At 39.7% G+C, this 13,555-nt stretch overlaps 1 protein-coding gene across 1 annotated transcript in view; it reads right to left on the bottom strand.

The window, feature by feature from the left end:
- Nucleotides 1-727: 727 nt before the first annotated feature.
- Nucleotides 728-13,555, bottom strand: part of LOC111321154 (TNF receptor-associated factor 2-like) — a 26,165-nt gene continuing 13,337 nt past the window's right edge. Inside the window, exons 7-9 of the mRNA XM_088759284.1 lie at nucleotides 9,285-9,362; nucleotides 8,533-8,622; nucleotides 728-5,565 (exon numbers count right to left, since the gene is read on the bottom strand). Coding sequence (XP_088615410.1) covers nucleotides 4,510-5,565; nucleotides 8,533-8,622; nucleotides 9,285-9,362 — 1,224 coding nt within the window. The 3' untranslated portion in view covers nucleotides 728-4,509. The remainder of the gene's footprint in view (nucleotides 5,566-8,532; nucleotides 8,623-9,284; nucleotides 9,363-13,555) is intronic.

Genomic DNA, 13,555 nt, shown 5'->3' with positions numbered 1-13,555 from the left:
GTTATTGAGACTATGAATCCAGTCTAGGCCAGAACCTTGCGGGAGCAAAACCTTTCTCTTCGTATGTATCAAGGTCAAAACGCAAAGGATCACATTTGGGTAACTACGTGACGTCATCTCATGGTCAGTTGGTAACGCTTTGCAAAACACATACGTGATACTTAATAGTTGTGTAGGTTCCTTGAGGTCGTTATTCAGACTGGGCGGATTAGTGACTTTAATTCTCCGACCTGTTTTAGAAACTTATTACGAAGAATATACTCCTAAAAACACCATACCTAGTTTCAGATTTAAGATCCTCAAAAAACCATAACTTCATTCCCTCCTCACGGAAGCAAGGGAAGTTAGACACAACTCTAAAGAAGTTGCTGTCAGAAATATGCTCAATCGTTTGATATGGAAGTAAAAAGACTTAAATAATATCGGTTTGATTACAGCAGTTGGGTGCGGGAAAGGGGGCTTGATTACCCCCTTCATTGTTTTCTTCCCGCTTTCCTCTTCACCACACCCTCGACTAGAAAGCCCGTACACGGCCCAGTAGATAAGATTACCTCTGCATCGGAGAGAGTGTTCGCCGATACAATATTTGTGCATCTCCTAACTTCCTAGACATAACTCACACCATAACTATTTGGCAGAGATTTCAGACCTCATGTCTTCACTGTGGACAAACTACGGAGACGACTATATGTAAACCGCCTCTAGGATTAGTGCAAGAACGACAAGATTTGATTCCCAATTTTTTTAATTGCAAAATGCACGCAGGCTATAAATGTACATTGTAGTTGTCTTTACTGGAATTAATACAATGTTGTTAGCGATACTCCGCTTATCTCTTACCCATAAAAAGCTAAGTTTATATCGTCTATATCTATTAGATTTCTACCCTTACCTAATGTTACAACTTCAACTGCAACTACTACTGCTGCCACTGCAACTTTTAATACAACTACTGCTACTGCTCCTCCCACTACTAGTGCTACCACTTCTACTTTACTATTAGTACTGTATGTTACATTTACTCTTTCTTCATTTTTCCTCAATCGTTGGCTCCTATTAATCACTAGTAAGCGTATAATTATATTCAAACGGTAGCCTCCATTTGGCGCGCAAATATGTTCGAAGCTCGTTGTTCCCGAGATAATTTGGTTTTATCAACTCATTTGTTAAAACCAAATTATCATGTTATACACCCCCAACCGACGCAACACCACACTTTTTTGAAACGAGCCCTCTTTACCCACTGTTCTCGAGCCTTTCTTGAGGCCAAATGGGGGATATTGTGTTTATATATAGCACGCACGTAAGTCTTACCTAATTCCTAATGCATGAGCCATTATGGTGTCTCTTTGTTATTCCATTACTACGCTACTTAACCATATTAGGGCAACGAAGCGCACCGACTATGCCACGATCCTACAGTGTAGGACAGGGCAAAAATACGGATGAAAATCGGAACAAAAAAATGGCGGCGCTGAACGATAAAACAAATTTTTTTGTCTCTGAGACTTCACTTTTTAAGTAATGAACTTTTGGCCCATCAGAGTTTGTTGCCGTAAGGAACACTTAAGCAATTTTCTTTGTATTGTTTTCTTCTTCCACCCACGCCTTATGCGGTCATTGAGATGCTCAGATAAGTCCGTAACAGGTATTTCGTAAAATATGTGTTAAAACACAAGAAAATGAAATAATAATGGAATAATAAATCCCTTAATCGATGGTTGAATACGAGTGGGTGTTTTTCCCTTTGCTTGTATTATATGTGAAACCACAAAGTATTGGATGTGTATATGTACGGACAGCCGTGTGTATGTATGATGACGTATGTAGTGTTGCTTCATCTGAAAAGTTCTCGTCCTGTTTAGCCGCTAGGTTTCAGAACTCTCAAGATTGTTTTCCGTTCCGTTCCGATTGAGATGGACCTTTGGAGGTTAAAATTAAAAGAAAATACGCTAAAGAATACTCCATTCGGAAAACAATGAACATGTGAGTTCGATATAGTAAAAAATAATTATTCACGCATGGCGAATCTATTTGAATGAAAAAAAAATTGGAACGTTTTTCGCCTCTAAACAGCAAACGTAGCACTTCTACAATAAATTATTGGTCACGAAATATTTCTTGGTCATTTTTGCTTAACTTTTTATCCAAAGTTTTTCGCCGGGTAGTACGTGATTATCCGGTAAACCCGACTCAATTGTGATAAAACTCTTTTTCGTACATTAGCTGTGTCCGCTATGTTCGCCGAAAGTAACTCCCCCTTTATATCATGAGAGCTCTCCAAACTTCCCGCGTGCGTCCATACTAAGCTATTAGCATGAACCAAGCGCTAAACATCACCCTTAATATATTTTGCAGGGAGTGCACGTTCAAAGGTCATGTTCAGAGCTATTGTACCTGTTTGCACGATCCTTCTTAAGTTACAAATATGCACTACAGAAAATTCTAAATATACCTATATTACCGTGACTATTTTACCCAATGGACTTACCCAAAGTCTCCCAGCCAGCTCTAATCAATGCTAAATAAAATTTGAAATCTTTCTCTTGTTAGCGTGCCTGGCTAGGGACATGGAAAAGATCTAACCACCCATTAAGGGAAAACCTAAACCGCACTATTATCGATCGGATTCTCCTTAGGAGAGCTCCTTCAAATTTTGAAACTATATCAAAATTCATTATTATGATACTAAAGAAATTTACCTACAAAATGTTTGAATAATAGAAGAATAAAATTCAATTACAGGGTATGATGACTGCAAAAGTACTACAAAACATATGATAATAAGATAAGATATCTTTAGGCAAACCATTATCATTGTTATCATTCCCATCACTACCTATTGAATGATTGTTTGAAAAAAAATAGAACAGGGGTAAGTGAAGTTAGTTCTTCACTCTCTTTGTTGCTTTCAGCGACAGCTTCTCTATAATATCGAAAACAGCTTTAAGTAAAGTAGACAATCAAGTAAAATTCAACTTATTAAAAAGTACTCCAAAGATAAAGCAACAACTTAGTTACAAAAAATATTTTGCAGTTGTCTTTAAGATAGCCACGCTACACACAGGGTAAACAAATATATGATTATTGTCTAACTCATTTTTTTCACTTTTTTTAAACTAAATTTTTGTTTCCCAACAAGTGAAAATTCTCTTATCACTCTCAATGAACATTTTTCTAAAAACATATCGACGTTTTTCAAAATGCTTCTATTCTAAGGGTTCTTCCTTTAAGACGACATGAAGCATGCATCTCATACGTCGCATATGTTATCAAAACTTTGGACTTTTTCGAAAACGTTTTAGCTCATCTTTGCGTGACATGCTGAAAAAAGGTTTAACTCGCCCGCCACGTGTCTCTTATCTACAACGTGCCTACTTTTTTTAAGTCAGACGCTAAAATATAACCGTTTGCTCATTTGGTTTGCCACATGTTACCAAATCAGCTTTTTTTAGTGCCAGATTCCTTAAAACTCATAATACCCTTGGGATTAGAGAGCTATCAGGGGGCCAATTATCTTTCCCAAGTGTAAGACACATTATTACACGACTCGGGCAGTCAGAGGGCCAATAACTAAAATCAAAATGCTATATTGCCGGTCAATATTCTCTCAGTATTGGACCGGGCACTGTCCCGAATGGTCCCGAATGATACCGCACTTGTGTCCCTTTGAACTTCAGTCGTATAATAAATCTTTTATTAACCAAGCTTGCTCGGGACCGTACTGGAAGAATATCGGCCCTCGGTCTTTTTTTTACGGACCTCGCTGCGCTCGGTCCGTACTGTCAAGACCTCGGGCCGATATTCTCCCAGTACGGCCCTCGCGCTTGGTTAATAAGATATATTTATATCTCTCAGTTAAAAGTGCGCTATGATTGGTCAATTTAGCCGGCCATATTTCCCTTTACGGTCCGCCAAATTCAAAAATCTGTTTGAAATCTTCCTCCTCAATTTGAATCCAGAGACATGATAAATTAATATCTTAACTACCTTTTTTCCTGGGTCCGCACTATAAGTTACGGAATGTCGTTTTTTCCGCTTGGATTCGTGCCCCGCCTGAAGCCCGAGTGGGAGAAACTCAGCCGTAACTTACAGTGCCGACATCAAACTCGGTTAGGACAGGGTATTTTCTGGATAGACGTACTTGACCTCAAGCTTATGTATTTACTACTGGTTCAATGCGCCTTCACCGCTTTTACTTACCACCGCTATTACTTACCATCACGTGATCTTCACTTGCAGTGCCACGCTGTCATCAGATCGTGATCTTTACACCAGATGCCGTATGATTTGTGCGAGGTGGCTCTGTCGGATGCTTGTACAAGCACTTTATACACCACAATAAGGAGTGCATCTTTGTTTTTCTTTGTGCAGGGAGAAGGGACTCTTTACCTTGAAAGGCGAGCGAAATGTAGGTCTTCGAGGCATTATTAGCGAGTAAAATCGAAGGACAAAGGTGAGCCAAAAGCCCTGTATATGACATCCTTAAGTTTAGGATAACAAAAATATCTACAAATCAGAGGTATCTACAATTATTTTTAGAAACATGGCGTCGTCCCTGACATAAGCATGATTATTCAGTTCAGCAAGCGGACAGAACATCGGGCACCCACTGGCGATATTGGTTTCTCTTCTTGGCCTCTGGAAGGATGAGCTGTTGGGATCAGGTCTGAAGGCATCAATCACGTGTTCTACATTATCCTGATCCAGCAACATGAAGGTGACCTTCTGTCTGAATGGCCAGCGGAGCAGTGCGTCATACTGACCGCGCATGACCACAAAGAAGATAGAGATGTGCGTTCCTCTGCCCATACCGTCGCCGTTTAAATAGATGCGCGCGCACATCTTGTAACCGTAGCGACTAGTGAAGAAACATGGGCTATAGAACGAGACTTGCTGTCCGGTCACTGCGTCATTTCTTTTACGAGCGTATTCAGAAATCTTCCACAACAGCTGGCCATCGTAGCTTGAGAATTCCTGCTGTCTTACGTATTCCTCCAAGTCAGCCAAGGTTACATTTCTAAGTGCCAGTGTGTGCTCAATGGATTCAATTCTTCGGTCATGCCTTCTGGAACTCTCCTGGGTGGTATCCTGTTGTCTCTTTAGGTTGCCTACGTCACGTCTCACCTCCTCCATTGCGCGATTGTTCTCAACCAGAAGAACCTCGTGGTCAGCAGTCCTGTTTTCAACATTTTCTACTCTCCTGGTAAACTCGGTACTTGGCAAACCGACATCATTTAGAAACCGCTGTTCCGAGGACGCTGTTACAGAGAAATTCCCTGATGCCAACTGTCGCTCCAATGTCGTTATGCGGCCACTGTTTTCTTGTAGTTTAACTTGCATGCTCCTGAAGTCGTCTGCTCTAATCTGTAGTTGATTCTGTATATCTTGAATGAGACTGTCGTAGTTTGTCAATAGCTGGGGACTCCGAGACACGATCCTCGGGTCACGGGCCAGAATGGCTTCCAATTCTTTGCTTGTTCGAATTGCAAACTGAAGTAGTAGGACATTGTGTTGGACAATTGTTTTCTCCAGGTGCTGCTTCTTTTCCTTTTGGTTAAGGACCTGTTAGATCGTAGTGGGCATAACATATAGAATGTATAAGCACGACTGTTCTTGGGCTATCGAACATTTTACGGCCGAAAAAAATCGAATTTCTGAAAAGTGAGCGGTGTGATGAATTCTCTACACTTATGATTGCGCAATAACAATTGCTACGTGTTCTGTGCCTCGTTTTATTGAAATGTTAGCGCGTGTTTGGTAAAAATATTTAACTGTGTCAGGTGTCGAAAGTATGACCTTCCACTGCACCGGCTCGGTCTTGCAACCAAAGAGGTGACGAGATAGATAGATAGATAGATAGATAGATAGATAGATAGTTTATTTGTAAAAAGCTTGCAGCCACTGAGCTAAATTGTGTATTTACAATTATTAAAAACTAGATCATTGGATAATGCAATTCAAGACTTTTTATTGGCTTAGCCATTATGGTATATCAGCCAATATACCATAATCTACAAATATGGTAAGCGTACGTGTCAGCTTAAAATTAAAAGGGAGCTAAGAATTTAATAAAATTTAATAATTTAATTTAACGTCTTCAATAAAACAATTATTCCACTCGCGCTTGTTGGATATGAGATGATTAAAGCCAACTCGGCGCCACGCGCCAAGTTGGCTATCTATCATCTCATATCCAACGCGCACTCGTGGAATAATTCTTAATTATTAAAAACTGGATCATCGGATACTGCAATTCAAGACTTTTTATTGGCTTAGCCATTATGGTATATCAGCCAATATACCATAATCTATAAATATGGTAAGCGTACGCGTCAGCTTAAAATTAAAAGGGAGCTAAATATTTAGTAAAATTTAATAATTTAATTTAACGTTTTTAATAAAATAATTATTTGCACCGGAGATTATAACACGACGGCCCTGACGATTGAAGCATTTTGTGTAGGCGATGGGCCGGGTCATTAGCATTCGAGAGGAAGGTCTTTTTACATAAGCTAGCGATGTAGTCATTGATAGACATAATATTTGAAAGCTCTAAGGCCTCTTTATAAAACGAGCTGGGTAATTTACAAGTTTAAGAAATGAATTTACGGAGATTGAGTCTTTCACTTATCGTTTGTCTCACTTTGGATGTGGATTGCGATTTGACTACATAATGCTAGTCTACTTCAGGCGATAAGGTACTCTCTAAAGAAGAGGTCGAACTTTGCTGTAACTCCTGAAAACACATCTTCCACCAAAATCACCGCCAGGTTGAGTAAGCGATCGGAGGGCTCGACCCCTAACAAGCAGACACCTTCAGAAGAGCTGTTAACGGTACCTTTAAAAGGCGAAATAACAAGAGTCTAACATCACGAAGGAAAAGCAAGAAGCGCTTCAACACCTGAAAGAGGACCACTCCATCCAGATTCTCGCAGCAAACAAAAAACGTGCTGACGTAGTCCTAAACACTGACACCTATCAGGCCAAGATGACTTACCCGATCGAAAACGGACCGTATCAGCTCTTGAACAAAGATTCGCGACAGAACGTCGGACGAGGAAGCTTTCTGAGAAACTGGTAACCTTGAAGCGAAGCGGATATCTATTAGAAGCCGTCTACAACAGGTTCAGACCTCGACACAAACAGCTGCCTAGAATCTACGGTTTACCGACCATTCATGGGGCTGATATACATACATTCAAGACAAATTATGAAAAACTTTGCAAAAAGTCATGATTTTCCGCATATTTAGTTAACATCTCGTCTCCTTTAACAATCAGCTCGGATTTTACGGCGATCAACCCCGCCCACTTCGGATCCATCATCAGTTTTTCGACATGGAGTAAATTTTTTCCAACGTTTCGATCGACACAGCTCCACAAAAACTGGAGTATGACGCTAGCCTACCCAACCTCTCGGCACCAAGACTTAGGCGCCGACCTCCTGAAATTTGTCTTGAGAACAAATTTCACGAGGGAACGTCAGTGGCTTCTTACAACATTTAAACCACCAACATCCGTACATTCGCCTCGCCATGAAGATAGAGAGCAAATACAAACTGAACTTCTTCGACACTGCAGTTTCAAGAGAACCCGAGAGACGCCTAACTAAAGGGCGTGCATAGGATGCCTACGCACACTGACCAATACAATTAGTAAAGCGCGCTGTTAACATGTGTCCATACGAGCGCGGCAAACGTCTCGTAACAAAACCATTTGTTATCTCCACGAAGAGCAACAGCTGTCATCTGTTAATACGTCTGACGGTTATCCTTCCTCTTTCGTGAAGAGTGCTTAACCGCCCACCGAGTTCAAGTCCACTGCAAGCTTTCCCTATAAAGTCGGAGACCACGTTCCGATCCCTCCTAGTGAGGCTTAAAAATGCTGTTGACCCGGCTAAGCAAGATGGCGGGGCTCACAGGACACCCTATAGGTCGACACAATCTAAACCGCTGAGACTCACGGACCTATGCAGGAAAGAATCAAGGAGCATTACAAGGATATCCGACTCGCAAGGAAACAAACCTCCGCCGTTTCAGAACGCGCACAAACAACACAAAAATGAACACCACCCGCTCTGGAAAGAAGTAAAGGTTACTAATTTTATTGATGGCGATTCCCACTATACACGCAGAGTGAAAGGCGATCCAAGTAAGAATTCACCTTTACAAAATCAACGGAAACAGTGGAATAGAAATCTCAGAAGCATAGAAAGGGACAATGAAAAAATTCAGCAGTAGTATCGCCGTACAACAGCCAACCGCTAAGGAAACTCGCCGAAACATGCCAGAGCAATCTGAGCAGAACAGTTTTTAATGTGACACGTTCCCTCTCGACCTTTTCACCTGAAGAAGACTAGTTTCGATGGAAAACGGTAATCATTGTTTTTAGATCTCTCGAACGAACTTTTCCATTTATTCCTACTCGAAGATGACCTTATTCGAAAATTTTCCACAGTGGCGAAAAACATCATTGTAACTATCATATCATGCAGTAACTAACAGGCAAACAAAGTCGAGTGTGTACTTACATCTGTTTTAGGGCAGTCAATCTGAGAAAAGGGGCATGGTCCCTGCACGGCTTCACAGTCGCCAAAAATAGCATTCTGGTGATCCTTCAACTAAAAAACAACATTTATCAAATTAATCTTCATATACACACGCTAACTAACACCTAAAACGGGCGACTGAGTCACCATTTTGCCAGGTAACTGTGAATGTGAAAAAAGATTCTGTTTTACATATTTGTCCTACAGAAGATCTTAAATTTGATATAATGCCCTATAGAAGCGGTAGAAATTTAATATCTCCAAATCCTATAAGCCACTTAATATTTACACCAAATTTTTAGAGACGGTGGACACCTTTGACAACAGCTATTTGGAATTTCCAGTTAAAAAATACGTTGTGTTGCTGCCTCCCTTCTCTCTCCCTTCGCACGTCTCGGAACTATCTTCGCTCACATCATTAAGTCTGTTCATCAGTCGCTACATTTAAGAATCAAAAGCAGGTCTACTTCTCCCCCGCGCTTTGTCGTACCTTTGTTTAGCCGGTATTGGAGTAGGAGAGGACATAGTCACTGGTAATTCTAATCACTGTTACATTGAACACTGGTGTTAACATTGAAAACGGTAGAGGGCCTTAACACAAAAAAACACGAGTAATCAGGAATGGGGCAAACATCCTTGCACGAAATCTTGGATAATTTTAAATTTCAATTCACTAAAAATCATCTCAGTAGTTTACAGACAATATATTTTAACTGAGAGGGATGTTTTCTTACTTTGCTCCGTTGAATTCCATCCTTATTGCACTTTTCACATGTAACTGGACATGAAGGACATTCTTTCTCTTGGTGTTCCTGTCGAAACAAAAATACATTTCTCAACAAGTTAGTGTACTAAAAAAATTGGAACCTTGATAAAATTATTGCTCAGATATTCAAGCGATTTTTAAATTTTGATAAAAAGAAAACACGTTCCACAGGAAAATGGCTATATCAAAGGTTTCATGCCTTGAAACGTTATATGGTTGTGGGTAATATGTGTGGTATATGACAGTTGCTCGACATACCTGCGTGGCCCGTGCGACGAAATAACTTCACGGGATTAGCAAAGTCTCAGTTACAGCAAATTATACAAAAAATCTAGAAAGATTTAAGCTTACATCTCTTCTAACAGTAATCCAGGAATAAATTATGGGTAACGGACGTGCTTCATATCGCTGCTTGATTTTCTTTATTTTTTTCACAGTTCTTTATATTATTTCAATTGAAAAACGACATATGGATTGCCTAAACATTTCCTCTTTGGATTATATTTGCAAGAATCATTGTTTGCATCCTAACAAGTGGATTTCTGCTGTATTACTACCTTGTTATTCAACATCTAATCGGCCTCGCTTCGTTTGTCTACGACCTAAAGGTTACAACGCATCCAAAGTCAAATACTACGCTAACTCAACTGCCACCTTCAACCAAGCTCGTCTTACTTTAGCTGGTGACATTGCTTCTAACCCTGGTCCTGAAATAAGTTTCTTATCGTCACAATTTGACTTTGGAGCAATTTCTCAATCGAAGGAAGATTTAATTATTCAAAACGAAGATTCTCAATATTATTACATTCCAACCATTGTTTCTACGCATCGACGACCATCAAAGAAAATTTACTCAAGAAACATCAACAATGTCATCTCTATCACACGCGTTGGCCATCTACCGAGAACCAAATCCACCAGTAATTTTGCTCTCCTCAATGTGCGTTCGATTGTTAAAAAATCAACTCATTTATGCGATTTGGTCATCTCCCACCATTTAGACATCCTGGCCATAACAGAGACTTGGCTTAAAGGAACCGAGGATGACAACCATGTTATTACTGACATCAACAACATTCTTCCGCATTTTAAACTCCACCACATACCAAGAAGGAATCGTAAGGGCGGCGGAGTCGCTTTGTTGATACGAGATGGTTATACCGTACTGCAAAATTCCATCATGAACACAAGCTCATTTGAGTACTTAGATGTGAGCATATCCAACAAAAGTGAGACATTCCGTTTAATTGTTCTCTATCGCCCTCCTCTATGCAAAAAGAACAACACTGGAAATAGCTTTTTGCAAGAATTCTCATCTTTTCTTGAAGAACTTACATTATCAAGGCAGCCCATTATAATTGCCGGTGATTTTAACTACCATGTTGATGATCTATCAAATCCTGAAGCTGCCTCCTTTCTAAATCTCCTTGAGTCCACTGATCTAATTCAAAATGTATCTGGATCCACTCATCGCCTGGGCCACACATTGGACTTAATATTATCTCGTGAAGAGAATAATGTTATAACGGATGTTCGCATTCTATCAGCCGACAATATTTCAGATCATAATCTGGTTACTTGTAAGGTGAAATGTACAAAACCGAAACCTTCTACACTACATGTTAAACACAGAAACACCAAAAGGCTTGATTTAGCTAGTATGATCAAAGACATCGAAGAATCTAATCTCATTACTAATCCACAGTCTTGTGTAACTGAGCTGACTACACAATATAATACTAATCTCTCGTCTATCTTTGATCAACATGCTCCTGTGAACGAGAGATGGGTCACTCTGCGACCGCATTCTCCTTGGTATACTGATGAACTTCGTAAGGCTAAACAAGATAAACGTCGTCATGAAAGAAGATATATTTCATCTGGTCTTCAAATTCACCACGAAATATTTATTGATTCCTGCAAACACTACAATGATCTTCTAACAGCGACAAAGACAAACTATTATCGGACTCTGATCAGCTCCTCTGACCAATCACAACTATTCAAGATGGTATCTCGCCTATTCTTATCGAAGAACATTGCTGCACTCCCTAATAATGATTCATTGGATACATTGACCGAAACGTTCAACGATTTTTTTATCAAAAAAATTGAGAAAATAAGATCGGATTTGGACTCCCATACTGCCCAAGCACCCAACATCAACGTCAATTATCCAGTCACCTCGTCGTTCCAAACTTTTCAACCTGTATCTGCTGATATTGTTCACAAACTTATTGTTCAATCTCCAACTAAGTCTTGTCAACTGGATCCCATTCCAACACGAATCCTAAAGTCAATTCCACACTTGACGCCAATTATAACCAAGATTATCAACGCCTCCATGGCTAACGGAGAATTTCCTGATCAGTTAAAACAATCCCTGGTACGTCCATCTTTAAAGAAGCCTTCATTGGACCCGAACTGTCTCTCAAATTACAGACCGATTGCAAATCTATCTTTTCTCTCGAAAACAATCGAAAGGGTGGTCGCAAATCAAATATACAGATATATGGCCGAGAACCAGTTATTTCCAGCGATGCAGTCAGCATACCGCAAATACTACTCCACTGAAACTGCTTTGCTAAAAGTCTCAAATGACATCCTAAGAGCTGTAGATCAAAAAGAAGAAGTAGTACTTGTTTTGCTAGACCTTTCCGCTGCGTTCGACACGATCGACCACAACATATTACTTGAAAGAATGGAGAAACGTTTCGGTTTTGGAGGTATCGCACTGAAATGGTTCAAATCATACCTAGAACATCGTGTTCAGTCAGTGAAGATCAAACACTCCATCTCTAAGCCTCGACATATCTCCTACGGCGTACCCCAGGGATCAGTACTTGGTCCACTACTCTTTCTAATGTATACCTCGCCTACAGAAGACATTGTTGCTGAACATGGCCTAAACTGTATGATATATGCTGATGATTCGCAACTTTACATAAAGATTAACTCCTCTGACAGAATGCTAGGCATGGAAAGATTGAAATCATGTGTTAATGCAATCATGGAGTGGGCCAAGAAAAACAGATTGCAGTGCAACCCTTCAAAAACAGAAATCATTCATTTCCTCTCACGCTTCTCAAAAAATCCTCCTTTCTGTAATATCAATATTGGAGATGATATCATTAATTTATCTAATACTGTCCGAGACCTAGGCGTCATGCTTGATTCTGTGATGAACTTACGCTCGCATATAAATTCCATCTGTAAATCGTCGTCTCTAGCAATCAGAAATATTGGTCGCGTTCGTAAATACCTCTCGACGCAGCAAAATGAAAGATTGATACATGCCTTCATCTCATCGAGACTTGATTACTGTAATAGCCTATTGTACGGTCTACCGATTTGTGACATCGAAAAATTCCAACGGATCCAAAACACAGCTGCCCGCTTGTTAGTCGGTGCTAAATCAAGAGACAGTATAACACCTATACTTATGAAACTTCATTGGCTCCCGGTCACAAAACGAATTCAATTCAAGATACTGTTGATAACATACAAAGCACTAAATGACATGGCTCCAACCTATCTTGTTGAACTTCTTAGTCGATATATTCCAGCACGAAACCTCCGTTCATCAAATATGAATCTACTTGAGGTCCCAACAATTCGAACTAAAACGTATGGGCAAAGAGCATTCTCCTACGCCGCACCGTATTTGTGGAATCAACTACCTGAATGCATAAAAAACGCCGAATCTGTTGACTCCTTTAAACGCTTATTGAAAACTTATCTTTTCAAAAATTAAGCCACCAGATTTTTTGATATCGTACGTTGTCAAACATATGTATAACACGTAATAATTCATTAGTTTAGATAGAGTAACGAATTGCATGTATAGGATTTTTATTGAAATTTTGTTAATTTGTAATTGTAAAGCGCATAGAGTTCAATTTTAATGCGCTATATAAGAACTTATTATTATTATTATTATTAATGTCTAAGACTTTGGGAGGTCATCATTGATAGTGAAGCAACCATCTTTTATAGGTTTTTGTGGAAGATTTATCAACAGAAGAGCTTTCTACTGAAAACATTGTCTCTCCTTGATGTGCTTCAGTCAGCTAGAAATTCATCTTGAGATTAGCGAGACTGTGTAAAGCTAAAGATTACCGTTAACAACTAAATATGAATTATTTTTTTGCGCATAAAAGACGCAAGCAATCATGATGACAGCCATGACTAAGGATGAGGAATTGAAAGGGCCGGTTAACCTCTCATCATAAGGAGAGG

The sequence above is a fragment of the Stylophora pistillata genome, chromosome 4, assembly GCF_964205215.1.
Source record: "Stylophora pistillata chromosome 4, jaStyPist1.2, whole genome shotgun sequence".
Taxonomy (NCBI): Eukaryota; Metazoa; Cnidaria; class Anthozoa; order Scleractinia; family Pocilloporidae; genus Stylophora; species Stylophora pistillata.
This window is presented reverse-complemented; position numbering and strand designations above follow the sequence as displayed.